The sequence below is a fragment of the Psittacula echo genome, assembly GCF_963264785.1.
Source record: "Psittacula echo genome assembly, chromosome: 27".
Taxonomy (NCBI): domain Eukaryota; kingdom Metazoa; phylum Chordata; class Aves; order Psittaciformes; family Psittacidae; genus Psittacula; species Psittacula echo.
The window spans coordinates 1,400,212-1,424,904 of record NC_137762.1 but is presented as its reverse complement, the minus strand read 5'-3'; the positions used below and the strand labels follow the sequence as shown (position 1 = coordinate 1,424,904).

At 67.2% G+C, this 24,693-nt stretch overlaps 6 protein-coding genes across 7 annotated transcripts; 5 read left to right on the top strand and 1 right to left on the bottom strand.

The window, feature by feature from the left end:
- Nucleotides 1-542: 542 nt before the first annotated feature.
- On the top strand, nucleotides 543-2,989 carry LOC308230612 (aquaporin-4-like; the record flags this gene model as incomplete). Its single annotated transcript, XM_080635411.1, has 5 exons — nucleotides 543-688; nucleotides 1,044-1,364; nucleotides 1,892-2,050; nucleotides 2,124-2,204; nucleotides 2,810-2,989. Exons 1-5 carry the CDS (start codon nucleotides 626-628, stop codon nucleotides 2,987-2,989), a joined length of 804 nt encoding a protein of 267 aa, XP_080491537.1. The 5' UTR covers nucleotides 543-625.
- Nucleotides 2,990-3,677: 688 nt separating this feature from the next.
- Nucleotides 3,678-5,251, top strand: MIP (major intrinsic protein of lens fiber; the record flags this gene model as incomplete). The annotated part of the gene is made up of 4 exons (XM_080635464.1): nucleotides 3,678-4,037; nucleotides 4,612-4,776; nucleotides 4,857-4,937; nucleotides 5,069-5,251. The coding sequence occupies 4 exons, from the start codon at nucleotides 3,678-3,680 to the stop codon at nucleotides 5,249-5,251; spliced, it is 789 nt and encodes a 262-aa protein (XP_080491590.1).
- Nucleotides 5,252-5,580: 329 nt separating this feature from the next.
- TIMELESS (timeless circadian regulator) lies at nucleotides 5,581-13,372 on the top strand (the record flags this gene model as incomplete). The annotated part of the gene is made up of 31 exons (XM_080635408.1): nucleotides 5,581-5,644; nucleotides 5,923-6,029; nucleotides 6,080-6,206; nucleotides 6,284-6,437; nucleotides 6,517-6,631; nucleotides 6,703-6,765; nucleotides 6,982-7,083; nucleotides 7,167-7,322; nucleotides 7,401-7,534; nucleotides 7,617-7,704; nucleotides 7,774-7,950; nucleotides 8,025-8,242; nucleotides 8,364-8,467; nucleotides 8,543-8,712; nucleotides 8,793-8,918; nucleotides 8,996-9,147; nucleotides 9,256-9,353; nucleotides 9,428-9,542; nucleotides 9,622-9,823; nucleotides 9,907-10,058; nucleotides 10,649-10,734; nucleotides 10,829-10,952; nucleotides 11,055-11,137; nucleotides 11,546-11,688; nucleotides 11,784-11,925; nucleotides 12,009-12,077; nucleotides 12,151-12,269; nucleotides 12,629-12,773; nucleotides 12,855-12,882; nucleotides 12,954-13,039; nucleotides 13,137-13,372. The coding sequence occupies 31 exons, from the start codon at nucleotides 5,581-5,583 to the stop codon at nucleotides 13,235-13,237; spliced, it is 3,750 nt and encodes a 1,249-aa protein (XP_080491534.1). The 3' UTR covers nucleotides 13,238-13,372.
- Nucleotides 13,373-13,722: 350 nt separating this feature from the next.
- Nucleotides 13,723-14,559, top strand: APOF (apolipoprotein F; the record flags this gene model as incomplete). The annotated part of the gene is made up of 1 exon (XM_080635407.1): nucleotides 13,723-14,559. One exon carries the CDS (start codon nucleotides 13,723-13,725, stop codon nucleotides 14,557-14,559), a length of 837 nt encoding a protein of 278 aa, XP_080491533.1.
- A 1,215-nt stretch (nucleotides 14,560-15,774) lies between these two features.
- Nucleotides 15,775-22,688, top strand: STAT2 (signal transducer and activator of transcription 2). Its single transcript, XM_080635642.1, has 23 exons — nucleotides 15,775-15,959; nucleotides 16,795-16,926; nucleotides 17,006-17,156; nucleotides 17,240-17,338; nucleotides 17,414-17,506; nucleotides 17,594-17,672; nucleotides 17,745-17,830; nucleotides 17,916-18,064; nucleotides 18,150-18,308; nucleotides 18,388-18,540; nucleotides 18,632-18,652; nucleotides 18,749-18,842; nucleotides 18,920-18,976; nucleotides 19,057-19,140; nucleotides 19,210-19,308; nucleotides 19,892-20,033; nucleotides 20,119-20,168; nucleotides 20,245-20,333; nucleotides 20,401-20,537; nucleotides 20,943-21,131; nucleotides 21,215-21,272; nucleotides 21,352-22,418; nucleotides 22,486-22,688. Exons 2-23 carry the CDS (start codon nucleotides 16,796-16,798, stop codon nucleotides 22,617-22,619), a joined length of 3,321 nt encoding a protein of 1,106 aa, XP_080491768.1. The 5' UTR covers nucleotides 15,775-15,959; nucleotide 16,795; the 3' UTR covers nucleotides 22,620-22,688.
- IL23A (interleukin 23 subunit alpha) lies at nucleotides 22,661-24,693 on the bottom strand. Of its 2 annotated transcripts, none has more exons than XM_080635645.1 (4): nucleotides 23,917-24,693; nucleotides 23,727-23,825; nucleotides 23,019-23,144; nucleotides 22,661-22,933 (listed from the first exon to the last, which is right to left on the bottom strand). In XM_080635645.1, the coding sequence occupies exons 1-4, from the start codon at nucleotides 24,394-24,396 to the stop codon at nucleotides 22,790-22,792; spliced, it is 849 nt and encodes a 282-aa protein (XP_080491771.1). In that variant the 5' UTR covers nucleotides 24,397-24,693; the 3' UTR covers nucleotides 22,661-22,789. The 2 variants fall into 2 exon arrangements, with proteins under 2 accessions (XP_080491771.1, XP_080491770.1); XM_080635644.1 differs by having other exon boundaries at nucleotides 22,664-22,936; nucleotides 23,917-24,689.

Sequence of the window (24,693 nt, the reverse complement as noted above, 5' to 3'; positions counted from 1 at the left end):
GCAGGATAAGGGGTCCTGAGGGGGGTCCGTGGGGCAGGACGCGAGGGTGCCTTTGCCCACTGTGGGAGTAGTGCAGGAGCAGTGGGGCTCAGTGTCGCTGTGTCCATGTGTCTGTGTTCATGCATGTCCATGTGTGTCCATGTCCCCATGTCCGTATCCCCATGTCCATCCCCATGTCCCCATGTCCCTGTGTCCATCCTCATATCCCTGTGTCCATCCCCGTGTCCCTGTGTCCATCCCCATGTCCCTGTGTCCATCCCTGTATCCCTGTGTCCATCCCTGTGTCCGTCCCCTTTGTGCCAGCCCGGCCGCGATTGTTCTGGCTCTTTGCAGGGTGTCAGCACCGCGGGTGCTGAGCCAGGCCCTTCGCGGCCGCGCTGACTCACCCCATGCGCTGCTGAGCTGGCAGGGCCGGGGGGGGGGCCGGGGGGGGGCACCCACCCCACACACACACACCCCCCCGCTCCCCATAGCCTTTCATCCTCCCTTTCATCTCCGGTCGCCATGGCAACCCCCAGTGGTCCAGCGGGTTGCCATGGCGCCCAGGGATGCTCGGAGCCGTGCCCCCCCCCATCAAAGGGCTCTGCCCCACAGCTCCCCCCTCCTGCACCCCGTGGGGGCTGGGATGTGTTTGTGGGTGTCCCCACACCATCCTCAGCCCCACTGCTGCGCCATGGCCATCGGGGAGGTAAGAACGGCCCCAACCCCTTCCCCGTCTCACCCCTATGGCCCTCCCTGCTGGGGCGGGGGGGAGCAGCGCCCACCTCCATGACTGCCGTAACCCCCCCCCCATAGCACCCATCAGTGTCGCCATGGTGCCGCCATTGCTGTGGTGCTGCGGTTGCCGTGGTGCCCCCCTCATGAGGGTACCCCATCACCGGGGTACCCCATCACTGCGGTCCCACCTTGCCATGAGGCCCGGTCACTGAAGTACCCCATGCCCACAGCGCCCCATCGCCAGGGTGCTCTGTCACTGGGTCACGCTGTGGCTGTGGCACCCCATCACCGTGTCCCCCATGCCCGTGTCACCCTCTCCACCGCAGGAGCTGGGCACTGGCTGCCTGTGGCGCGCGGCGCTGGCCGAGGCCGTGGCCTCGCTGCTCTTCGTGGCGCTGGTGCTGGGCTCCTCGGCAGCCCCCGGAGCCGTGGCCCCGGCGCTGGGGGGGGGCCTGGCGGCCGCGGCGCTCAGCAGCACCCCCGGAGCCCCCCAGGCCAACCCCGCGCTCACCCTGGCCCTGCTCTGCACCCGCAAGCTGGGTGCTGGGCGCGCGGCCGCGGCGCTGCTGGCCCAGTGCTGCGGGGCTCTGCTGGCGGCTGCGGCCGCGCGCCTGGCGCTGCCCGACGGCACCGGGCTCGTCCCCAGGGTGAGTGGCCCCAGCTCTGTCCTTGTGCCCATCCTTGTCCCTATCCCCATCCCCATCCTCATCCACTGTCCCTATCCCCATCCCTATCCCTGTCCCCATTCCAGTTCTTGTCCCTGTCCTCATCCTTGTCCCTGTCCTCATCTCCATCCCCATCCTCATCCCTATCCCCATCCCTGTCCCTTTTCCCATCCCTATCCTCATCCCTTGTCCCCATCCCCATCCCTATCCCTGTCCCCATTCCAGTTCTTGTCCCCATCCTTGTCCCTGTCCTCATCCTTGTCCCTGTCCTCATCTCCATCCCCTTCTGCATCCCTGTCCCCATCCCCATCCCTTATCCTCATCCCCACCCCTATCCCTGTCCCCATCCTCATCCCTTTTCCCCATCCCCATTCCAGTTTTTGTCTGTATCCCCATTCCCATCCTCATCCCTATCCCTGTCCCCATCCCTATCACTGTCCCCTTCCTCATCCCTGTCCCCATTCCCATCCCATCCCAGCTCCAGCCCCTGTATCCAGCTGTGCCCGCAGGTGAGCGCTGAGGGCACAGCAGGACAGGCCCTGGCCTGGGAGACCTTGGCCACCATCCCATTGGCTTTGGCCACCTTCACCTCCTCCTCCCGGGCACCCCCCCATGGCGGGGGGGGCCTGGTCCTGGGCAGCGCCGTGGCTGCCGGTGCCTTGGCTGCGGTGAGGACCCCCCCGGACCCCCCCACCGAGGGTGCTGGTGCCCCCCCCAGGCTCTGACCCCCCCATCCCGCAGGGGCCGGTCTCGGGGGGCAGCTTGAACCCCGCGCGCTCGCTGGGGCCCGCGCTTGTCACCGGGGTCTGGGACAATCATTGGGTGAGTTTGGGGTCGTCCCCCCCCAGAGCCCGATGTGGGGACCCCCCCGTGTCCATTCGCACCCCCTTGTCCCAGCCGCAGCCCCAGTTCAGGTCCTCCGGGTTCCTCCATCCCAGGATGGGTCCCCCCAGTCCTTTAGGAGGGGCTCCCCTGGTCCCCCCATCCCAAACGTGAGTCCCCCATGGAGCAGGTTCCTCCAAGCAGTCCCCTCCCTGTCCCCATCTCTGTACTCATCCTTGTTCCCGTCCCTGTCCCCATCCTTGTCCCCATCCTCATCCCTGTCCCCATCCTTGTCCCCATCCTTATCCCCATCCTCATCCCCATCCTTGTCCCCATCCTCATCCCCATCCTCATCCCCATCCTTGTCCCCATCCTCATCCCTGTCCCCATCCTTGTCCCCTCCCCATCCTCATCCCTCTCCCCATCCTTATCCCCATCCCAATCCAGTTCCCATCCCTATCCCTGTGGATCCCTGTGCCCCCATCCCTTGCTCCATACCCGGCAGCCCCCAGCCCCACATCCCCTTATCCCTGGGGCACCCGACCCCTCATGCGCATCCCCCCCTGCCCCATGTCTCCCCCCCTGACCCCTGTGTCCCCCCCCAGGTGTACTGGCTGGGGCCGGTGCTGGGCTCGGTGCTGGCCGGGCTCTGCCATGAATTCCTCCTGGCTCCCGGTGCATCCCGGGACAAGCTCTGCTCCTGCCTGGCCTGCAGGGACGTGGCGCTGGTCGAGGCCACCAGCCCGGCCCCCTCCTCACCCCCCGCCCGCAGCCCCACAACCTGAGCCCCCCGATACCCCATGGGAGTCGGGGGTCCTGGACCCCATCCCTCCCATTATTAAAGCTGGGTTTAAGTCCGACTGTTGCTATGGGAGGGTCTCAATGGGGCTGCAAGACCCCGATGCCCCCCCCCCCTTCCCATGCGGGTGCCCCCTCCCTGCGGCCCCATAGGGAGGGGGGGCCGGGACCCCCCATGGCTGTCCCGTGCCGGGCGCTGAGCGCAGCAAAGCGCTTTGTGGCAGCCTCTGCAGCCCCGGCAGATTCCGACGGGCGCCAATGGCCGCGCCGGGCTCTAATCCCCCCCCGGGGGCCCGCTAAGCCCGGCTCAATCCGCGCTCCCGCACACAACAGCGCCGGGGCCCCGGGCCCCCCCTATGTGTGGGGCAGGGGGAGGCTGCTCCCTGTATTGTGCTCCCACCCACAGCACCTATGGGGCAGTGTCGTGTCCCCCCCATAGCAGCCCCATGGATGGAGGGGGGGGCGCCCCCGGGGGGGGGGGGGTCCCAGTATTCGTGGAGGGAGGGGGGGTCCCTCTTTGTGTGTCACCGGGCAGGAAGCGGTTAATGAAGGGGAAGGGAGGGGTGCGGGATCGCACCCCGGGGGCCGGCCCGGGGGGGGCTTATAAAGGTGTTTGCGGGCGGCCCCCGGGGAGGGGAGCGGGGCCGAGCGGGGCCGCAGGAGCGGGGCCAGGCCATGCTGGAGCTGCGCTCGTCCTCCTTCTGGAGGGCCGTCCTGGCCGAGTTCCTGGGCAGCCTCCTCTACACCCTGCTGGGGCTGGGGGCGTCCCTGCGCTGGGTCCCGGGCCCCCCCAACGTCCTGGGGGCTGCCCTGGCCTTCGGGCTGGCTCAGGCCACCCTAGTGCAGGCGCTGGGTCCGGTCAGCGGCGGCCACGTCAACCCGGCCGTCACCTTGGCTTTCCTGATGGCCTCGCAGCTCTCGGTGGCCCGGGCCGTGGGCTACCTCCTGGCACAGGTGCTGGGTGCGCTGGCCGGGGCCGGGGTGCTCTATGGGCTGACACCGGCCCCGGTCCGCGGCACCCTCGGTCTCAGCGCGGTGAGCGGGGCTCCCAGGGGGGGTTTTGAGGTGCCACGGGGATGTAATGGGGATTGAGGGGGTTAAGGGGGAGTTTAGGGGGTCTGTTTTGGGCTTTGGGGTTCGGGGGGGGGGCTTTAATGGGAGTTGAGGTGCTCAGTGGGGGTTTTAGGGGCTCTAGGAGGTGCTTGGGGCTTTGGGGTTCGGGGGGGCTTTAATGGGAATTGAGGTGCTCAGTGGGGGTTAATGGGGGTTTTAGGGGCTCTGGGGTTGGGGGTGGTTGTAATGGGGGATTGAGATGCTTAGGGGGCTGAATGGTGCTAATAGGGGGGTTTAGAAGGTCTGGAGGTCCTTGGAGCTTTGAGGGGGGGTGTAGGGGGGCTCTAATGGGGGATTGAGATGCTGAACGGGGGTAATGGGGGTTAATGGGAGGTTTGGGGGGTCCGCGAGGTGCTCGGGGATGGGAGGGCTTTAATAGGTGCTGGGGTGAGCAGGGGTGAGCAGGGCTTTGGGGTACAGCGGGGCAACGCGGTGCTGGGTCAGTGCGGGGCTCTGCGGGGTGGTGCTGAGCCGTGTCCCCCCCACCCCGTTTCAGCTACACCCGGGCGTGGGGCCGGGCCAGGGCACGGTGGTGGAGCTGCTCCTGACCGCGCAGTTCGTGCTCTGCGTCCTCGCCAGCTTCGACGACCGCCACGACGGGCGCCCGGGCTCGGCCGCGCTGCCCATCGGCTTCTCCCTCGCCCTCGGCCACCTCTTCGGGGTAAGAGCGGCCGCGGGGGTCCCCGCATCGGGGGCAGCGGGGACGGGTCCCGCACCCACCGCCACGTCCCCCTCCCGCAGATCTATTACACGGGCGCCAGCATGAACCCGGCGCGCTCCTTCGCGCCCGCCGTCATCACCCGCAACTTCACCAACCACTGGGTAAGCGCTGCGGGGGGGACCCCGCATCCCTCCCGTATCCCTCCTCCGGGACACCCCCCCCCCCCCATTGCGCTGGGTAACGGGGTCCCCGGTGCCGGTGCCCACCCCGCGCCCCCCCCCCCCCCCCGCAGGTGTTCTGGGCGGGCCCGGTGCTGGGCGCGGCGCTGGGCTCGGTGCTCTACGAGTTCGCGCTGTGCCCGCGGCCGCGCAGCCTGGCCGAGCGCTTGGCAGCCCTCAAGGGAGCGCCGCCCGTTACCGAGCCGCCTCCCTCGCCGCCGGCGGAGCCGCTGGAGCTGAAGACTCAGGGCTTGTAGGTCCCGCCCGCCCCGCCGCTTGGCTGCGTTGTGGTGCGTGTGTGTGCGGCGGGCGGCGGCGGGGCCCGGCCCCTGCGAACCGCCGCGGCGGGAGCGCTGTGTTCGGTGCATTAAACGGCAGCGTTTATTTTGGTAACCGGCAGTGCCCGGCGCCGGGGACCGGGGATGAAGGGGACCGGGGATGGGGGACACCGGGGACGGAACCAGGGATGGAGACACCGGGGACGGGAGAACCGGGGATGGAGGGGACCGGGGATGGGGGAACCGGGGATGGAGGGGACCGGGGATGGAACCAGGGATGGGAGGCACCGGGGATGGGAGCACCGGGGATGCAGGGGACCAGCCCGAGCCCGCGTCGCCCCGGCAACCGCGCGGGGGCTGCCGGGAGGGGACGTGCGGTCCTTTCCCGCGCCTGAGGTGGAGGTCCCCGCCCTGCGCCGCACTTAAAGGGGCAATGCTGCGCATGCGCGTTTCTCCCGTTTGGGGCACCGTATTGTTGTGGGAACGGGGAAGGGGGGGGAGCGACCCGGTGGGGAGAGAAGGGGGGGCTGTGGGGCAGCGGCCTCACCGGTTACACGGGAGGTGGGAGGTGGGGAGGAGGGAGTGGCCCCACAGCTTGCTCAGGGCGGGAGTTGCCGCTTTAAGCCCTTGAGCGGGGCGGGGCCTCCCAGCGCGGGAACTGAGGCGGCTGCGTAACGGCCCCCCCCGCGCCGGCTCGCGGGGCCGCGGGAACGAGCCGGGACTGGCGGGAGCTCCGGTAGCAGCGGCACCGGCCTGGGTTTGGAAAGGGAGGGGAACCGGAGGGCGCTGAGCCCCGCCTCGCACAAGGCCCCCGTTACCGGCGCCGCTGCGCGCTGCGTGGACGGGCACAGGATGAACTGCGAGCTCCTGGCTACCTGCAGCGCTCTGGGCTACCTGGAAGGGGACGTGTACCACCGGGAGCCCGACTGCCTGGGTACGGCGGGGTCGGGGCGGCGGCGGGGCCCGGGGGGCGATGCGGGGCTCATGGCTCCGTGTTCCCACCCCATTCAGAGAGCGTTAAGGACCTGATCCGGTACCTGCGCCATGAGGATGAGACCCGGGACGTGCGGCAGCAGCTTGGGGCGGCCCAGATCCTTCAGAACGATCTCCTGCCCATCCTGGTGCAGTACCCGCAGGACAAGGTCCTCTTCGATGCCGTGGTCAGGTATAGGGGGTACGGTTTGGGGGGGGTTCGGGGTGGTCCCATGGGGCTCCCCCCATGGAGCATCGTTGTCTCCTCGCAGGCTCATGGTGAACCTGACGCAGCCGGCGCTGCTCTGCTTCGGCAAAGTCCCTGCGGATGCCGGCTCCCGGCACCACTTCCTGCAGGTCCTGTCTTACCTCCAGGCCTACAAAGAGGTGAGTCTGACCCCCGCCATGGGCTGGGGGCTCCGTTTGTGCCCCCGTCGCTCACACAGGGCTCTCTGCAGGCGTTTGCCAGCGAGAAGGTGTTTGGGGTGCTCAGTGAGAAGCTCTATGACCTCCTGCAGCTCGTGAGTGCCACATCCCTGCATGGGCTCATCCCTGTGGGTGCTATGGGGACCCCTCTCGGCTCCATCCCTGTGGGTGCTATGGGGACCCCTCTCGGCTCCATCCCTGTGGGTGCTATGGGGACCCCTCTCGGCTCCATCCCTGTGGGTGCTATGGGGACCCCTCTCGGCTCCATCCCTGTGGGTGCTATGGGGTCCCTCACTGCTCCATCCCCGCAGGACTGGGAGCAGCGGCAGGAGGAGGACACGCTGCTCATTGAGAGGATCCTGCTGCTGGTGCGCAATGTGCTGCACGTCCCCCCGGACCCCACCGAGGAGCAGGTACCCGATGGGATCCTCCACTGCGTGCTGCAGCTCTGGGGCCATCATGGGGGTGCTGAGCCCCCCTTTTCCGTGTCCCACAGCGTGTGGACGGCGACGCCACCGTGCACGACCGGGTGCTGTGGGCGCTGCACATCAGCGGCATGGACGATCTGCTCAAGTTCCTGGCCAGTGCCCAGATGGAGCAGCAATGGGCGCTGCACGTCCTGGAGATCATCTCCCTCATGTTCCGCGACCAGGTGAATGGGGCAGGGGCTGGTGGGGCAGGGACCCCCATGGACCCCCCCCTCCCATCGCGCTGATGATGCTGCCCGCAGAGCCCGGAGGACCTGGCGGTGCTGGGGCAGGGCCAGGCGGGTGCTGAGCACGGCGAGGACACACGGGAGCTGCAGAGCCTGCGGCAGCGGGAACTGGCTGAGAAGAGGACCCGGGCGCTGCAGCGCCCGTATAGGTGAGGGCAGGAGGGTGGCAGCACCAGGACCCCCATGGTGGGGTCTGCACCGCTCACCCCATGGCCCCCCCTTTTGCTCCAGGCACTCTCGGTTCGGCGGCTCCTACGTCCTGCAGGGCCTGAAGGCGATCGGGGACCGGGATGTGGTGTTCCATAAAGGGCTGCACAACGTGAGCACCGGGACGGGGATGCGGTGGGGATGACGCCGGAGGGGTCCGACCACGGTTCCATGCCCGCAGCTGAAGAGCTACAGCCACGACCTGGGCAAGGAGCCGCGGCGCGTGCCCCGGCGGCGCCAGGCAGCCCCCGAGGCCGAGGTTCGGCATCGCTCCGCGCGCAACGTCCGCCTCTTCCTGCACCGCTTCTGCCGGGACTTCCTGGAGGGCTGCTACAACCGCCTGATGCTGCTGGTCAAGGTGAGGGGGGGTGGCGGGGCTGGGACCCCCTGCCCGGGCTGCCCCCGCTGAGCCCCACGGCCTGCGCCCCACAGGACCACTTGGTGCGGGAGAAGGCTCAGCAGCACGATGAGACCTATTACCTGTGGGCTTGCGCCTTCTTCATGGCCTTCAACCGGCACCGCGGCTTCCGCCCGGAGCTGGTGTCGGAGACCGTGGGCGTCCGCGCCTTCCACTTCATGGAGCAGAACCTCACCACCTACTATGAGATGGCGCTGATGGACAAGAAGGAGGCCGTGACCTGGGCACGCAGGTGGGTGCTTGGGGTGCCCCGTCGCCGCTCGGATGGGGCTCGGAGCACCCTGCTCTAATGGAAGGCGTCCCTGTTGGGACTGGATGAGCCTGAGGAGCCTTCCCAACGCGTTCCCCCTCAGGATGCACTTGGCTCTCAAGGCGTACCAGGAGCTGCTGCGCACGGTGCAGGAGATGGACCGGTCCCCGGAGCCGGCGGTGCGGGACAGCAGCCAGGTCATCAAGAGTGAGTCCCATGGTCCCATTGCATCCATCGCAGCGTGGGGAATCCCATCCCACCCTCCTCCTCCTCTTCCTCAAGGCAACATCTTCTACCTGATGGAATACCGGGAGCTCTTCCTCACGCTCTTCCGCAAGTTCGATGAGACCAAGCAGCCGCGCAGCTTCCTGCGGGACCTGGTGGAGACGGCGCATCTCTTCCTGCGCATGCTGGAGCGCTTCTGCCGCGGCCGCTCCAGCCTCGTGGTGCAGGTCGGGATGGGCAGCACCGCGCCGGGGGGGGGCCTATGGGGCTCACAGCCCCTCCTGACCCCCTCCTTGGCCCCCTATAGAGCAAGCGTGTGCGGAGGAAGAAGCAGCCCCGTGCGCCCGCAGCCGCAGCCCCGCAGCCGCCCAGCACCGAGGAGCTGCAGGAGCTGTGGGCAGGGCTGGCCCCCCAGCTTGAGGCCTGTCTGCAGGTAGGGGACGGCTCCAGCCCCATAGCGGGGACCTTGGGGTGTTGCTGTGGGGCACAAGGTGACAGCGTCCTGCATAGGGCGAGGTGCCCCTCCCCGAGGACGTGGTGCCCTTCGATGCTGCATCGGAGACACCGGTGGAGGAGCAACGCGCCGAGGCCCTGCTGCGGATCCAGGGGTGCCTGCGCGATGCTCGGGTCCCCCAGGCCCTGCGGCTGCTCCGCTCTGCCCGGTACCGGCACCATCCCCATCCCAAACCCGGTGCCTGGACACGGTGACAGCCGTGATGGGCATTCCCGGTGCCTGGACACGGTGACAGCCTGTTCCTATCCCTCCATAGGGATGTATGGCCCGAAGGGGATGTGTTTGGACCCCTGAATGCGGGGCCGCCCGAGGAGACCCGGCTGCTCCAGGACATCCTCTTTGCTCCGCTGCCCCGTGAGTCCATGGCACTGGGAATGGGGGGCTCTGGTTTGGGGATGCTGCGGCCCCTCAGCACGGTCCCATTGCAGAGCACGCTCCCCCCGAGGCTGAGGAGCCGGAGGAAGAGGAGGAGGTGGAGGAAGAGGAGGAAGAGACCGTGCAGGTGTCGGAGAAGGAGTTCAACTTCCTTGACTACCTGAAGCGGTGAGAGGGGGATCTGGGGGGTTTTGGGGGGGGTCCCCATTGACCGCAGCGGCCCCACTCACCGGCGCTATGGGGCTAGGTTCGCCTGTGCCCCCGTGGTGCGGGCGCTGGTGCTGCTGCTGCGGGGGTACCCCCGCAACACCGCCCGCACCAACCACTGCGCCGCGCGCCTGCTGCACCGCCTGGCCCGCGACCTGCGCATGGAGCCGCTGCTCTTCCAGCTCTCCCTCTTCGCCCTCTTCAACCGGCTCCTCCACGACCCCGCCGCCGGCGCGCACCAGGTCCGAAGGGTCCCGCTTCCGTCCCCGCTTCCCAGGGGAGGATCCGTGTCCGCGGTGTCCTCCAGCGCCGCTCTCGCCCGCAGGAGCTGGTGGCGTTGGCCAAGTTCATCCTGGGCAAGTTCTTTGCGCTGGCGGCCACCAACAAGAAGGCGTTCGTGGAGCTGCTCTTCTGGAAGAGCCCGGCGGCCGCCCGCGAGATGACCGAGGGCTACGGCTCCCTGCGGGAGGGAGAGGGGTGAGCGGGGCTGGCGAGGGGGCTGCTGCCCCCCTATCCCCTCCCTTTAGCCTCTTGTGGCACCCTGTCGCACCCTATCGCATCCTATCACTCACTATGGTACCCTATGAAGCCCTGTCGCACCCTATGGCACCCTGTCGCACCCTATGGCATCCTATCGCACCCTATCGCATCCTATCACTCACTATGGTACCCTATCGCACCCTGTCGCACCCTGTCGCACCCTGTCGCACCCTATCGCACCCTGTCGCACCCTATCGCACCCTGTCGCACCCTGTCGCACCCTGTCGCACCCTGTCGCACCCTGTCGCACCCTATCGCACCCTATCGCACCCTGTCGCACCCTGTCGCACCCTATCGCACCCTATCGCACCCTGTCGCACCCTATCGCACCCTATCGCACCCTGTCGCACCCTGTCGCTCCCTATCGCACCCTATCACTCACTATGGTACCCTATGAAGCCCTGTCGCACCCTGTCGCACCCTGTCGCACCCTGTCGCACCCTGTCGCACCCTGTCGCACCCTGTCGCACCCTATCGCTCCCTATCGCTCCCGTTACCTTCCTCACCTCTCCTCTCTCTCTGCCCAGGGCTGGCAGGAGCCGGGCCCCCCCCTGGACCCCGCAGGAGGAGCAGGAGCTGCGGGAGCTCTATTGGAAGTACAAGGAGGTGGAAGGTACCAGGGCTGGGGTTGGGGGGCGCAGCGGGACCCGCGGGGGGGGGGGGGGTGGGTCCCGGGGTCTCCATCCCTGTCCCCTGTGGTCCTGCAGGCTCGGACGTGGCCGGAGCCATCCTGGCCCAGCTCCCGGCGCCCGGGCGCACGCGCAGGCACCTCGTGAAGCACTTGGTGCGCTTGGGGCTCATCGGCAGCGCCCGCGACCTCCCGCGGCACAGGTGGGTCCGGGACCCCCCCGTGGGGGCACAACCGGGGTGGGCGCTGAGCCCCAGGGCTGGGACTGACCCCGTGGGTGCCCCCCCCCCCCCCCCCCCCCCAAGGAAGGGCACCCGCATCGTGCTGTGGACGCAGGAGCAGGAGGAGGAGCTGACGCGGCTCTTTGAGGAGTTCCGGGGCTCGGATGGTGAGGGGGGCAGCCCCCGTTCTCCCTTAGTGCTTCCCCATTATCCTTCTGTTATTCCCTGTTATTTCCCCCTGTTATCCCTCCCTTATTCCCCCGTTATCCCCCCTTATTCCCCCCATTATCCCCCATTATTTCCCTCTGTTATCCCCCTCTTATTCCCCCCATGATCCCCCATTTTTCCCCCTCGTTATCCCCCATTTTCTCTTCCTTTATCCCCAATTATTTTTTCGTTATTCCCCATAATTTTCCCATTATATTCCCCCCCATTACACCCATGTTATCTCCCCTTATTTCTCCCGTTATCCCTCCATTATCCCCCCCATTATTCCCCATTATTTCCCCATTATCCCTCTCTTGTTTCCCCCCCCATTATTGCCCCCTATTCTCTCATCCTTCCCCCCCCCCCAGACGTGCTGGGCCGCATCCTGCAGCACCTCACGGCGCGGCGCTCGCGGGCGCGGGTCGTGGACAAGCTGCTGGCGCTGGGGCTGGTGGCGACGCGCGCCGAGCTCTACAAGAAGCGCCGGAGGAAGGGCCAGGGCCCTGCACCGGTACCGGTACCGTGGGGGGGGCGCTGCTGGAGCAGGGGGGGGCCCAGCGGGTGCTGCCCCCATCACAGGCACCCAAACCCCACCGGTCCCCATAGGGAGCCCCGGCAGCGCTGGCCCAGGACAGCTCAGAGGATGGGGACAGCGAGGAGGAGGAGGATGAAGAAGAAGATGAAGACCCCATGGAGGGGCCTGAGGAAGGGGCTGGGCAGGGCCTGGCGCAGCGGCTGCATCAGGAAGGTGGGTTCGGGGCTCAGAACCCCCCAGTCGGGCTCTGCTTGGCTGCGGGGCCGCATCCTGCTTCACCCATCGCTGTCCCGCAGGCCTGGCTGGGCCCCTGCGCTGGCTCCAGAGCTGCCTGCGGAGGGCGGCCGGGGACCGGGAGGAGGACGGTGAGTGGGGGGGGGGGGTGTCCGCGGGGGGTCCGGGGCCCGCTCCGGTGCTCACCGGGCTCCCGGGGCTCAGGCACCTCCCACCCGGTGCCGCTGGTGCCGCTCTCGGAGGAGAATGAGGACGCGATGGAGAACCGGCGGTTCCAGGCGCTGCTGCGGCAGCTGGGGCTGCGGCCCCCCGAGAGCGAGCAGGTGAGGGACCGGTACGCAGCCTTGGTCCCCAGCCTTGTCCCCAGCCTTGTCCCCGTCCCCATCCCAATCCCACTTCCCCTTCCCATCCTGCTTCCCATTCCTGTCCTTGTTCCCATCGCTGTCCCTATGCTTGCCTCCATCCCCATCCCAATCCCACTTCCCCTCCCTGTCCCTATGTTTGTTTCCATCCCCATCCCAGTCCTGCTTTCCATTCTTGTCCCAGGTCCCATCCCTGTCTCTGGTCCCATCCATGTTCCCATTCCCATCCCAATCTCTGTCCCCTCCTTGTCTCCATCCCCATCCTGGTTCCCATCCCCTGCTCCCATCCTCTCCTTGCACCATCTCCCCTCTCCACCCAGGAAACCTTCTGGCGCATCCCGGCTGCGCTCACCCCGCGGCAGCTCCGCCGTGCAGCCGCCTCCATCACCCACCATGGCCCCGACCCCTCCGGGTCCCCCCAGGAGCTGCCGGAGCCACCCCAGTGCCCGCAGGACCCTGACCCAGGTGAGGCCTTGGGGCAGCTGGAGCTGATGCTCTTCAAGCTCTTTCCCACCCCATTGATTCCATGCTTCTTGTGCCCAGCAGCATCACCGCAGCCGCCGGATTCAGAGAGGTGAGAACTGGTCCCATCCCCACTCCGGGGGTCCCTGAGCTGGCCCCTGAGCCCTGTCCCCACCACTGCAGTGAGGAGCCTGACCCCAGCCCGGTGCAGCCCCACACCAAGAGGCAACGGGACCTTGACAGTGAGGATGAGGCCTCCGGGAGCTCCGGTGCGTCCAGCCTGGTGCTGGGAGGGGGGGGGTCACGGGTGCCCCCTGTCCCTGCACCCCTGGGTTGGGTGCTCAGCCCCTTCCCTGCTCCTTTCAGGCCCAGGCCCAGCGCTGCCCCCCGAGGATGAGGAGCTGCAGCCCCTGGGGAGGAGGAAGCGCATCCGATGTGTGGAAGAGGAGGAGGAGGAGGAAGACTGAGGCTCCCCATGGGCTGTTTCACACAGGTTTTAAAGATGGGTTTAAGGGTGCTGTGGAAGCTCCTTTTCCCCCTTGTCCTGGTCTCTCCATTTCCTTGTTTTACCCCAAAATCCCCGTTTTCCCGTGGATTTTGTTACTTCTTGGGGTGTTTTTTCCCCAACCTCATTAAACCCTGTAACCACTCAATAAATCAATGCAGTTCTTGGCCTCGTCTGCTCTGTGGGGCTGGGGTCCTGCCCATGCACACTGCCCTGGCCCTGCACCAGGGTCAAGCCTCACGTGTCGCAACAGCCCCTGATAACAGCGTCTATAAAGGGGCCCCAGGGGCTGCACCCGCAGCCACAGCACTGGGACAGGGCAGGGACCACCGGTGAGCCGGGGATGGAGGGTCCTGGGGGGCTCTGGCTGTACCATGGGGGGCTGTGGTTATACCATGGGGGTTAACAGCGCTCTGCTCCTTCCATAGGCGATCCTGGAGCTGCGCCATGGCCCGGGCTCTGCTCTTCCTCCTCCTCCTCCTCCTCCCGGGGTCCGTGCCCATGGCGCTGGGTGACGGCCCCGGTGCCGCGGCGCTGCTGGCGGAGCTGGCGCAGCAGAACCCGCCCCAGACCATGCGGGGCCGCGCGTTCCCGTGCGGGACCCTGCGCCCCGCAGCCCTGCCCGGCTTCACCGCGCTCCCAGCGCGGCCGCGGGCTCTGGTCCGCGCCGCCATGGCCCTGGCGCTCAGCGGCGCCGCCTGCAGCCCGCAGGCTGAAGCCGAGGTGCGGGGCTTGATGCGGGAGCTGGGTCCCGCCGCGGCCGCTGCGCTGCTGCGGGGTCTGGCGCGGCTGCGGCTGGACCCGGCGCCCGATGCCGTGGCCCTCGTCCTGCTCAGCCTGGCTCAGCCCTGCGCGCCCGGCACCCCCCCGACCGTGGACCCCGCATCCCGGAGCATCCCGGGGCCGCGGTGCCGCGGGGCCGTGCGGCGGCAGCGCGAGGCTGACGATGCCTGCGCCCCGCCGGGGGAGCGGGAGGCCCATGGGGTGCTGGAGTGGGTGCCGGGCGTCAGCGCCTTCTACAACCTGGGCACCAGCGTCTACTTCGCCTTCCAGGGCTGCGAGGCCCTGGCCTCCAGGCGGGCGCTGGAGGCGGCCGAGGACCTGGGCTACGCCACCCTGGGCGCGATCGCCGCTGCCGCCGGCGGCCCCGTGGCGCTGGGGGTGCAGATGGGGCTGCAGCCGGGGCTCAGGGCTGGGGTGCGGGCGCTCATCACCTACTTCACCTCGGAGGGGGAGCCCCCGACGGCGCCCAGCGCCCACAGCGGCCCCGTGCTCATTGTGTGAATAAAGGCCCTGTGCAGCCGGTGCTGGCTCCGTGTCCCTCGGCTGGGGTCAGATCAATGCGGGGCCGCCCTGCCCCGGGACACGGGAACCTTGGCCCCGCGGGGAGGCCTTGTCAGAGCCACGTGGTGGCAGCCAGCCTGGCCCCGTCCCTGTCTATAGTCCAGCCCTGTCCGCAGGGCTCCATGTCCCTGTCGCAATTCCTTGTCCTCCTGCTTCCTTGTCCCCATATCCCTGTCCCCATGTCCTTATCCTTATGTCCTCCATCACTGCCCCTATATCCTTGTCCCTATGTACCCCATCCCTATCCCCATATCCTTATCCCTATGTCCCCAATCCCTGTCCCAGTCCCCCCATTCCATGTCCCCCTGTCCCCATGTGCTTATCCCTATGTCCCCCATCCCTATCCCCATATCCTTATCCCTAAGTCCCCCATCCCTGTCCCGGTCCCCCTATTCCATGTCCCTGTCACCATGTCCTTATCCCTATGTCCCCCATGCCTGTTCCCATATCCCTATCCCATATCGTTATCCTTATGTATCACAGTATCACAGTGATGTCCCCCATCCCTGTCCCAGTCCCCTCATTCCATGTCCCCCTATTCCATGTCCCTGTCCCCATGTGCTTATCCCTATGTCCCCCATCTCTATCCCCATATCCTTATCCTTAAGTCCCCCATCCCTGTCCTGGTCCCTCTATTCCATGTCCCTGTCACCATGTCCTTATCCCTATGTCCCCCATGCCTGTTCCCATATCCCTATCCCATATCGTTATCCTTATGTCCCCCATCCCTGTCCCGGTCCCCCCATTCCATGTCCCCCTATTCCATGTCCCTGTCCCCATCTCCCGCTGTCCCACCCCAGCTTCCCCGTTGGCCCCGCCCCGTGACGTCATTTCGGGGAAGCGGGCAACCCCGCTGGAACCACCCCTCCTCGCCGGGAGGGGGCGTGGCCTCTCCGCCGCGCTCCGCCAATCACCGCGCGGAGTGGGCAGGGGGCGTGGCCTACGCCCCTTCCTGCGCCGGGAGCCGCCGAGGTGGGACCCAACGGGGGGGACCCGGGGCGGGGACCCCGGGACAGGGACCCCAGGACGGGGACCCCGCTCCGGGCACGGGGGGGCCGCCCTTGAGGGCTCCATTGGGGCGCTCCGGGGCACCCGGCCCAGGGTGCGCGGAACCCATCGGGGTGAACCAAGGGGGGGGGTCCGGTGTCGGGGGGTCCCAGCGGAGCGGCCCCAGGGTGCTGCGAGGGGGGACGGGAGGAGCAGCGGGTGCGGGAGCCCCGGCCCCGGGCCCCGGGCAAGCTCCCCCGCGGCTCAGGGCTCCCTCCCGGCCCAGGACGGGGCTGCAGCCCGGGGCGCTCCCGTCGGAGTAGCGGGACCCGGGAGCACCGTGCTGCGGGCAGGTACGGGCGTGCGGGGTGCTCTGTGGGGTGCTCTATAGGGCTATAGGGTGCTCTATGGGGTGCTCTATGGGGTGCTCTATAGGGTGCTCTATGAGGTGCTCTATGAGGTGCTCTATAGGGTGCTCTATAGGGCTATAGGGTGCTCTGTAGGGTGCTGTAGGGAGCTCTGTAGGCTCTGTAGGGAGCACCGTGCTGCGGGCAGGTACGGGCGTGCGGGGTGCTCTGTTGGGTGCTCTATAGGGCTATAGGGTGCTCTATGGGGTGCTCTATAGGGCTATAGGGTGCTCTATGGGGTGCTCTATAGGGTGCTCTATGGGGTGCTCTATAGGGTGCTCTATGAGGTGCTCTATGAGGTGCTCTATAGGGTGCTCTATAGGACTATGGGGTGCTCTATAGGGTGCTCTATGAGGTGCTCTATGAGGTGCTCTATAGGGTGCTCTATAGGACTATAGAGTGCTCTATAGGGTGCTCTATGGGGTGCTCTATAGGGTGCTCTATAGGGCTATAGGGTGCTCTATGGGGTGCTCTATGAGGTGCTCTATGGGGTGCTCTATAGGGCTACGGGGTGCTTTATGGGTTGCTCTATAGGATGCTCTATAGTGCTATAGGGTGCTCTATAGGGTGCTCTATGGGTGCTTTATGGGGTGCTCTATAGGGTGCTCTGTAGGGCTATAGAGTGCTCTATAGGGTACTCTATGTGGTGCTCTATAGGGTGCTCTATGGGGTGTTCTATAGGGTGCTGTATGAGGTGCTGTATAGGGTGCTCTGTAGGGTGCTCTATAGGGAGCTCTATGGGGTGCTCTGTGGGATGCTCTGACCCCCCGGTACCCCCCAGCATGGCACAATGGCAGGAGGTGCAGAACTTGGCCAACGCGTACTTGGAGCAGATCCACCAGCTCTACGCCGGGGCCGCGCTGCCCATGGCCGTGCGGCAGTGCCTGGCTGCATGGATCGAGGACCAGAACTGGTAACGGAGCCGGGGTGGGCGCGGGGGTACCCCGGGATGCGGGCGGTGCGGGGCCGGTGCTGAGCCCCTGGTGCTGCAGGCGCCAGGCGGCAGAGCCGCTCTCCTCCCATGCCCGGATGCTCTTCCACTCCTTGCTGGCGCTGCTGGGGGAGCGCCTGGGCAGCCTGGGGCTGGGCAATGAGGACTTCATGCTGAGGCACAACCTCCGCAAGGCTCATCGGGACCTGCAGGTAGGCGATGGGAGGGGGTACTCGGGGGGGGGTCCGTAATGGGGGGGTCTCTGCGCCCCACTGACCCCCTCGGCCCCTTCAAGGCCAAGTTCGAGGAGTGCCCGGAGACCTTCGCCAACCTGGTGGCCAATCTGCTGCAGGAGGAGCGGCGCATCCTGCGCCTGGGGCAGGCGGGGGGGCAGGTAGGGCAGGTCCCATGTCCCCCCCCCCAGTGCACCCATGGGGCTCTGCCCCTCAACACCCCCCTGTTTCCATAGGGGGGGGCAGCCCCAGCACCCAGCCCATCCCCAAGGAGTGACCGGGAGCAGCAGATCCAGCGGCGCTTGGCTGAGTTCCACACAGCCCTGCAGGTAACGGACCCCCCCCCGGACCCCCATGTCCCCATCCCCATGTCATAGCAGGGGCTGCCTGGTTCCTCACCCCCTTGTACCCGTCAGGAAGCCGAACGCGCCTTCCGGCACCTCGAGGACATGCAGGATACCTTTGACTTCTGCTTCAAGGTGCACTATGTGCCAGGTAAGGCTCAATCCTGCCCTGCGCCGCACTGAGCCCCCCTGAACCCCCTGAACCCCCAAACTCCACCCGCAGGCGAGGACAGGACCAATGACCCCCAATACGCGCAGCAGATCCAAGCGCTCCAGGCCAAGCTGCAGATCCTGGACCGGCAGCGGCGGGTGAGGATGTGGGGTCCAGGGATGGGGTTTGGGGGGGGGGTGTCCATGGCCGTGCCCCCCCGCTCATCCCCGTGTCCATCCATAGGAGGTGCTGGCTCAGATACAGCAGCTCCTGGGGCGCAGCGAGACGCTGCGGGACTTCCTGCTGCAGGAGCTGGAGGCATGGAGGGACCGGCAGCAACGCGCCTGCATGGGGGCCCCCGAGGACACCCGCCTGCGCCCGCTGGAGACCTGGTAGTGATGGGATGGAGGGGACATGGAAGGGGGGGGGAAGGCAAGGACCGGACCCCACTGAACCCCCCCCCCCCCGGTGCCGCAGGTTCACGGAGCTGGGCCAGGGCCTCTTCCAGCTGCTGCGGCTGCTGCGGGCGCTGGGGGAGCTGCGGCTGAAGGTGACCTACGAGAGGGACCCGCTCAAGGCAGAGCCCCCGCTCCTGGAGCAGCGGCTCAAGGAGCTGCTCTCGTACCTGCTGCAGAGGTGGGGGGGGGCACGCATTGGGGAGGGGGGGTGTAAAGGGGGGGTCCTGGGGCGGCCCTGACCCCCCCCTCAATGGCAGATCCTTCGTGGTGGAGCAGCAGCCCACGATGCCCAACGCCTTCAAGCGCCCTCTCGTGCTCCGCACCACCACCAAGTTCTCTGCCCGCGCCCGCCTCCTCCTGCGCCTCCACGACCGCAACCACCCCATGGAGGCCTCGATCCACATCGACAGGTCCGGATCCCCCCCCAGCACCTCCGGACCCCCCCCGTCCATCAGGGCATCAATGGGGGGGTCCCCGCTGATGCTCTCTTGTCTGTTGCAGGGACCCCCCCAAGATAAAGGGGTGAGAGATGAGTGATGGATGCAGGGGATGTGCCCCGACCCGCCCCGTCTGGGGGTCCCAGCCCCCCAGCCGCTGCCTTTCTCTGCCCCCCCCCAGGTTCCGCAGGTTCAACATCCTCACATCGAGCAGCAAAACCCTGCTGGCAGGGGACAGTCCCCAGGAGGGGCTGGTCTGCGACTTCCAGTACCTGGTAGGGACCCCCCCCCTTGCACCCCCAAGTCCTCCATGGGGCGAGGACGCAGCCCCTGACCCTGTCGTGCCCCACAGACGCTGAAGGAGCAGAAGGACAGCCGGGCGGGCAAGGGCAGCAAAGGCGGCGGCGAGGTGGGTGCAGCGCTGATGGGGGGCAATGGGGGGCCATGGGGGTGGCCGGAGCCCCACGCTGCCCCCTCATTGCCCCATAGGGCCCCCTGGTGGTGACGGAGGAACTGCACCTCATCACCTTCACGCTGGCGTATGCGTACTGCGGGCTGGAGCTGGAGCTGGAGGTGAGCGATGGGGCCGGAGGGCCCGGGGGGGGGCCGGGGGGTGCAGCCTGAGCCCTGCTCTCCCCGCAGACCTCCACGCTGCCCTTCATCATCATCTCCAACAACAGCCAGCTCTCCAGCGCCTGGGCCTCCATCCTCTGGTTCAACATGCTCAGCCCCGACCCTAAGGCAAGTGGGAACCCCCCGCCAAGCATGGCGCTGGTCCCCAGTGCATGTCCCTGGTCCCTATCCCAGTCCGTATCCCTGTTCCTTGTCCCTGTTCCCTATCCCAGTCCCTATCCCTATTCCCTATCTCTGTTCCTTATCCCTGTTCCCTATCTCTGTTCCCTATCCCTGTTCCCTATCCCAGTGCCTATCCCAGTCCCTATCCCTATTCCCTATCCCTGTTCCCTATCCCTGTTCCCTATCTCTGTTCTCTGTCCCTGTCCCCGTCCCTCTCCCTGTTCCCTATCCCTATTCTCTATTCCAGTCCCTATTCTCTGTCCCAGTCCCTGTCCCTGTTCCCTGTTCCCTGTCCCTATTCTCTATCCCAGTTTCTATCCCGGTTCTGTATCCATATTCTCTGTCCCCATCCCTATTCTCTGTCAGAGTCCCTGTTCCCTGGTCCCTATCCCTATTCTCTATCCCAGTCCCTCTCCCTGTTCCCTATCCCTGTTCTCTGTCCCTGTTCCCCGTCCCTATTCTCTATCCCAGCCCCTGTCCCTCTCCCCGTTCCCTCTCCCATCCCCATCCCACCGCTCCCATCCCACAGGAGCACCAGTTCCAGTTCTTCTCGGCGCCCCCCCCCGCGCCGTGGCCGCTGCTGGCGGAGGTGCTGAGCTGGCAGTTCCAGAGCGTGGCCGAGCGGGGCCTGAGCCGCGAGCACCTCCTCATGCTGGCCGAGAAGCTCTTCGGTAAGGGGGGGCCCGGCCCCGAGACCCCCGCTCACCCCTGCTCCCCCTCACCCCTGCTCCCCCTCACCCTGCTCTCACCCCCAAGGCTCGAAGCCGTCTCCGGAGAGCACCTTGAGCTGGACCAAGTTCTCCAAGGTGAGCGGTGCCCCCACTGCCCCCCATTGCCCCCATTGGCCCCTAGAGCCCCCTATGGCCCCCCTGTTCCCTGCAGGATGGTGCCGCCGGCTTCTCCTTCTGGGCTTGGCTGGACGGGATCCTGGGGCTGCTCCAGGAGCACCTCAAGCAGCTCTGGAAGGATGGGTAAGGGGCTGGGGGGGGAGGGATCAATGGGGGGGTCCCTGGGGGGTGCTGATGGTGCCTCCCCCAGGCTCATCCTGGGCTTCGTGAGCCGGAAGCAGGAGAAGAAGCTGCTGAAGGGGAAGAGGACGGGGACGTTCCTGATCCGGTTCAGTGAGAGCATCCTGGGGGGGGTCACCTGTACCTGGGTGGAGCATCCCGAGAGCAGTGAGTGCCCCCCCCCATCCCAATAGGGGGTCCACATACGGGATATCCCCATATCCCAATAGTGGGTCCACATACGGGATATCCCCGTATCCCAGTAGTGGGTCCCCATACGGGATATCCCCATACCCCAGTAGTGGGTCCCCATACGGGATATCCCCATACCCCAATAGTGGGTCCCCATATGGGATATCCCCGTATCCCAGTAGTGGGTCCCCATACGGGATATCCCCGTATCCCAATAGTGGGTCCCCATACGGGATATCCCTGTATCCCAGTAGTGGGTCCCCATATGGGATATCCCCATATCCCAATAGTGGGTCCCCATATGGGATATCCCCGTATCCCAGTAGTGGGTCCCCATATGGGATATCCCCGTATCCCACAACAACAGCCTCCTTCCCATAGGGCCCCCCGCGTTCCGCGCCGTGGTCCCCTACACTGCAGCCGAGCTGGTGTCCCTGACGCTGCCCGACATCATCCGTGACTACCAGCTGCTGGTGGAGGAGAACATCCCTGAGAACCCGCTCCAGTTCCTGCACCCCAACATCCCCCGCGATGAAGCCTTCGGGCCCTACTACAGCAAGAGGGAGGAGGGTACGGCCCTGATGTGGTGTGGGACAAGGGGGGGGTGTTGGGGTCTGCAGTCCCCCCCCCCGACATCCCCTTGCTGTCCACAGGGAACCTGATGGAGCAGAAGAAGTACCTGAACCGGCGCCTCATCCGCGTGTCCTCCAGGTGAGGCAGGGGGATGCCACATGGCAATGGGGACCCTCCTGTCCCTCCCCAGAGCCTCACCCTGCATCTCTTCCCATAGGCAGGCAAATGAGTCGTGGCAGACAGAAGAGGAGCTGGTGACAGCCACGGAAAACCTGGAGACGCTGAAGCTGCAGCCTGGGAGCTCCGGGATGCAGCAGCCCAGGGAGCCAGGGATGCTGCAGGTCGTGCCTGGGAACCTGGGATCGGTGCAGCCCACGAGCCCAGGGACAGTGCAGGTGATGGCCACGAGCCCAGGGGTGCTGCAGGTCACCTCTGGGAACCTGGGGCCAGTGCAGGTGATGGCCACAAGCCCCGCACTGCTGCAGCCACAGCCCCCAGGCCTGGAGCCATCGCAGCCGCTGCAGGTCACATCAGGGGCCATGGAGATGCTGCAGCCAGGGATTGGGAGCATGGAGCCGCAGTTGGTGCTGCAGCTCATCCCCGAGGGCCAGGGGATGCTGCAGCCGGGACCAGGAGCTGTGGCGATGCTGCAAGTGGTGCCTGGAGGGCAGCCGGTGCCTGGGGATGCAGGGATGCTGCAGCCGGTGCCCGGGGACATGGGGATGCCACAGCCAATGCTCCGGGATACAGGGATGCCACAGCCAGTGCCTGAGGATGCGGGGATGCTGCAGCCGGTGCCCGGGGACATGGGGATGCCACAGCCAATGCTCCGGGATACAGGGATGCCACAGCCAGTGCCTGAGGATGCGGGGATGCTGCAGCCGGTGCCCGGGGACATGGGGATGCCACAGCCAATGCTCCGGGATACAGGGATGCCACAGCCAGTGCCTGGGGATGCGGGGATGCTGCAGCCGGTGCCCGGGGACATGGGGATGCCACAGCCAATGCTCCGGGATACAGGGATGCCACAGCCAGTGCCTGGGGATGTGGGGATGCTGCAGCCGGTGCCAGGGGCTGCAGAGCTGCTGCTGGTCCCTGAGGAGCCGGAGCTGCTGCCAGCGGAGCTGAGGGACCTGGAGCCGCTGCCTGGGAGCCTGGACATGCAGGAGCTCCTGCAGTCGCTCGCAGAGGGCTCGGGGACCCTGGAAGCACTGGAAGCAGCGGAGCTGATGCCCAATGTGCTGGAGGCCGTGGAGGGGCAGGCGCCGGGCCCCGGGCTGGAGGGTGAGTGCCGGGGCCGGGGGGGGACAGGGGCGTCCCTTCGGCGCTGAGCTCTGCCCGCCCCCCGCAGGCAGCGCCGCGCTCCTGGATGCCCACGACCCGTTCCTGCCGCAGCCCGAGGACGCGGCGCTGCCCGCTGCCGTCGGGTCCCTCTTCAGCACCGACTTCCCCCCGCTGCATATCGATGCCAACGACTTCCAGTGACCCCCCCCCCGTAAATAAACCTCTTCCTACGCGGGTTTGTGCCGCACACACGGAGCCGCTCGTCTCCTTCAGCCCTTTATTAGCAACCCATAAATACCCGCGATAAATAGCGTCCGACAGCACATAAATAACCCCTCCGGAGGGGAATAAATAGTCGGGGGCCCCCGGCCTCAGCGGGGGCCGGCGTTGTGGGTGAAGACGCGGCTCATGATGGTGCTGAAGGACTGGAGCCGCTGGAGCACCAGGCGCTGCAGCAGCGGCTGAGCCCAGGTCTCGCTGCGGGCCATGGGGCGCCGGGGCGGGCGGCCGGGCTCCTGCTGCGGGGACAGCGGCGTTAAAGGGTTGATGGGAGGGGGGGAAACGGGCTCCTGGCCGGGATCTGGGCCCCCATCCCCTCACCTGCACCAGCCCCAGCAGCTGCTCCAGCGCGGCCTCCAGCGGGGGCAGGCGGCGGGCGGTGAAGATGTCGGAGCTCAGCAGGTCCCGATAGTGCTGCAGCCCCTGGAGGATGCGGTGCAGGCAGCGCTGCGGGGACAAGGGGGTGAGAGGGGATCCCCGGACATCCCCCGGCACCCCTGGGGGCCCGAAGTGCTTCCCTCAGCATCCCTGGTACCCCATCACCAATAGGAATCCCAACTGCATCCCTGGGACCCCCATCAACAATGGGAATACCATCTGCATCCCTCAGCACCTCTGGGACTCCCAGCACCCACAGGAATCCCAACTGCATCCCTGGGACCTCCAGGACCCATGGAAATCATAAGTGCATCCCTCAGCATCCCTGGGACCCCCATCACCAATAGCAATCCCAAGTGCATCCCTGGGATCCCTGGCACCCACGGGAATCCCAACTGCATCCATTAGCATCCCTGGGACCCCCAGCACCCATGGGAACCCCAGTTCATCCCTCAGCATCTCTGGGACCCGCATCACCAATAGGAATCCCAAGTGCATCCCTGGCTCCGCCAGGACCCATGGGAACCCCAAGTGCATCCCTCAGCACCCCTCAGCACCCCTGGGACCCCGCGCACCTCTGGACCCCAGGCACAAACCCCAGCACCCATGGGATCCCCTCAGGCACCCGTTGACCCCCAGCACCCCATGCACCGTGTTGTTGGTGTCCAGATTGGAGGGGTCGCAGGCGTCGCTGCAGCGGATCCGGGGGGGCCAGTTCTTGGGGTCCTCCTCGCTCAGGTGCATCTCCTCCTGGCAGCGGGGGGCGGTCAATGAGGTCCCCACGTCCCCCGGCACCCCCTGCCCGTGGACCCCCTCATCCGAGCCCCCCCCCCGCGCTCACCAGGACCCCGTGCGGCTCTTTGAGGGTCGCCACCAGCCCCGACAGCTCCCGAGAGAGGCTCTTGCAGGCGGCCCAGTTGGGCCCGGGGACCGGGACCGGGGCCGGGGCCGCGGGCGGCGGCAGCAGCAGCGGGAGGCAGAGGCAGAGGCGTCGGAGCGGGTCCATCGCGGGTCGGTGCCGCCACCGGCGCCGCCACCGGGCTCTTATGGGGCGGCGGCAGGTGGGGAATCCCCGGGGCAGGTGGCACCCGCCCCCCCTTACTGCGAAATCGCCGCCTCCCCCGAAAGCAGAACCGATACCGGGCCGGGGTCCCCGGGCTGCGCCCCGCCGCGCCCGGCCCCGCGCCGGGATGGGACGGGACGGGATGGGCAGGAAAACCCGGGGCAGTTCCTGGCGGCTACGCGGCGGCAGCGGCACGGGCGGGACCGGGACCGCGCCCCCGAGCGCACCGGGTGGGACGGGACCCCCGGAGTCCCTCATTGTCCCCTCCGCTGTCCCCCGCTGCCTCCGTGATCGGCCGGGGCGGCCCCATCGCAGCAACAGCGGCTCCCGGGGCTTCCCCCGTCCGCGCCCCCCGCAGGCTCCGCAGCCCGGCCGGGTCGCGCTGCCCGCGGAGCCGCAATCGCGGCGGCCCCGACGGGGCGGCTCCGGAGCTTCCTGCTCCCTCCTGGCGGGGCTGCCCCCGGCCTTCCCCGGGCAAGGAGGCTCGCACCGGGCGCGCTTCAAGCACGGGGAGCGGGAAGGCTCGGGAAGGGGCGGCCGGGGCGGGTGAACGGG

What these genes read in the sequence shown, in the direction of transcription:
- IL23A (XM_080635644.1), bottom strand. Translation starts at nt 24,396, where the DNA reads ATGAGGGACTCCGGGGGTCCCGTCCCACCCGGTGCGCTCGGGGGCGCG. An exon ending in AAGAGCCGCACGGGGTCCTG is followed by an intron (nt 23,826 to 23,916) that starts GTGAGCGCGGGG and finishes CCCCGCTGCCAG; the next exon opens with GAGGAGATGCACCTGAGCGA. An exon ending in AGCTGCTGGGGCTGGTGCAG is followed by an intron (nt 22,937 to 23,018) that starts GTGAGGGGATGG and finishes CTGTCCCCGCAG; the next exon opens with CAGGAGCCCGGCCGCCCGCC.
- STAT2 (XM_080635642.1), top strand. Translation starts at nt 16,796, where the DNA reads ATGGCACAATGGCAGGAGGTGCAGAACTTGGCCAACGCGTACTTGGAG. An exon ending in AGTTCCACACAGCCCTGCAG is followed by an intron (nt 17,507 to 17,593) that starts GTAACGGACCCC and finishes TGTACCCGTCAG; the next exon opens with GAAGCCGAACGCGCCTTCCG. An exon ending in GGCTGGAGCTGGAGCTGGAG is followed by an intron (nt 19,141 to 19,209) that starts GTGAGCGATGGG and finishes CTCTCCCCGCAG; the next exon opens with ACCTCCACGCTGCCCTTCAT.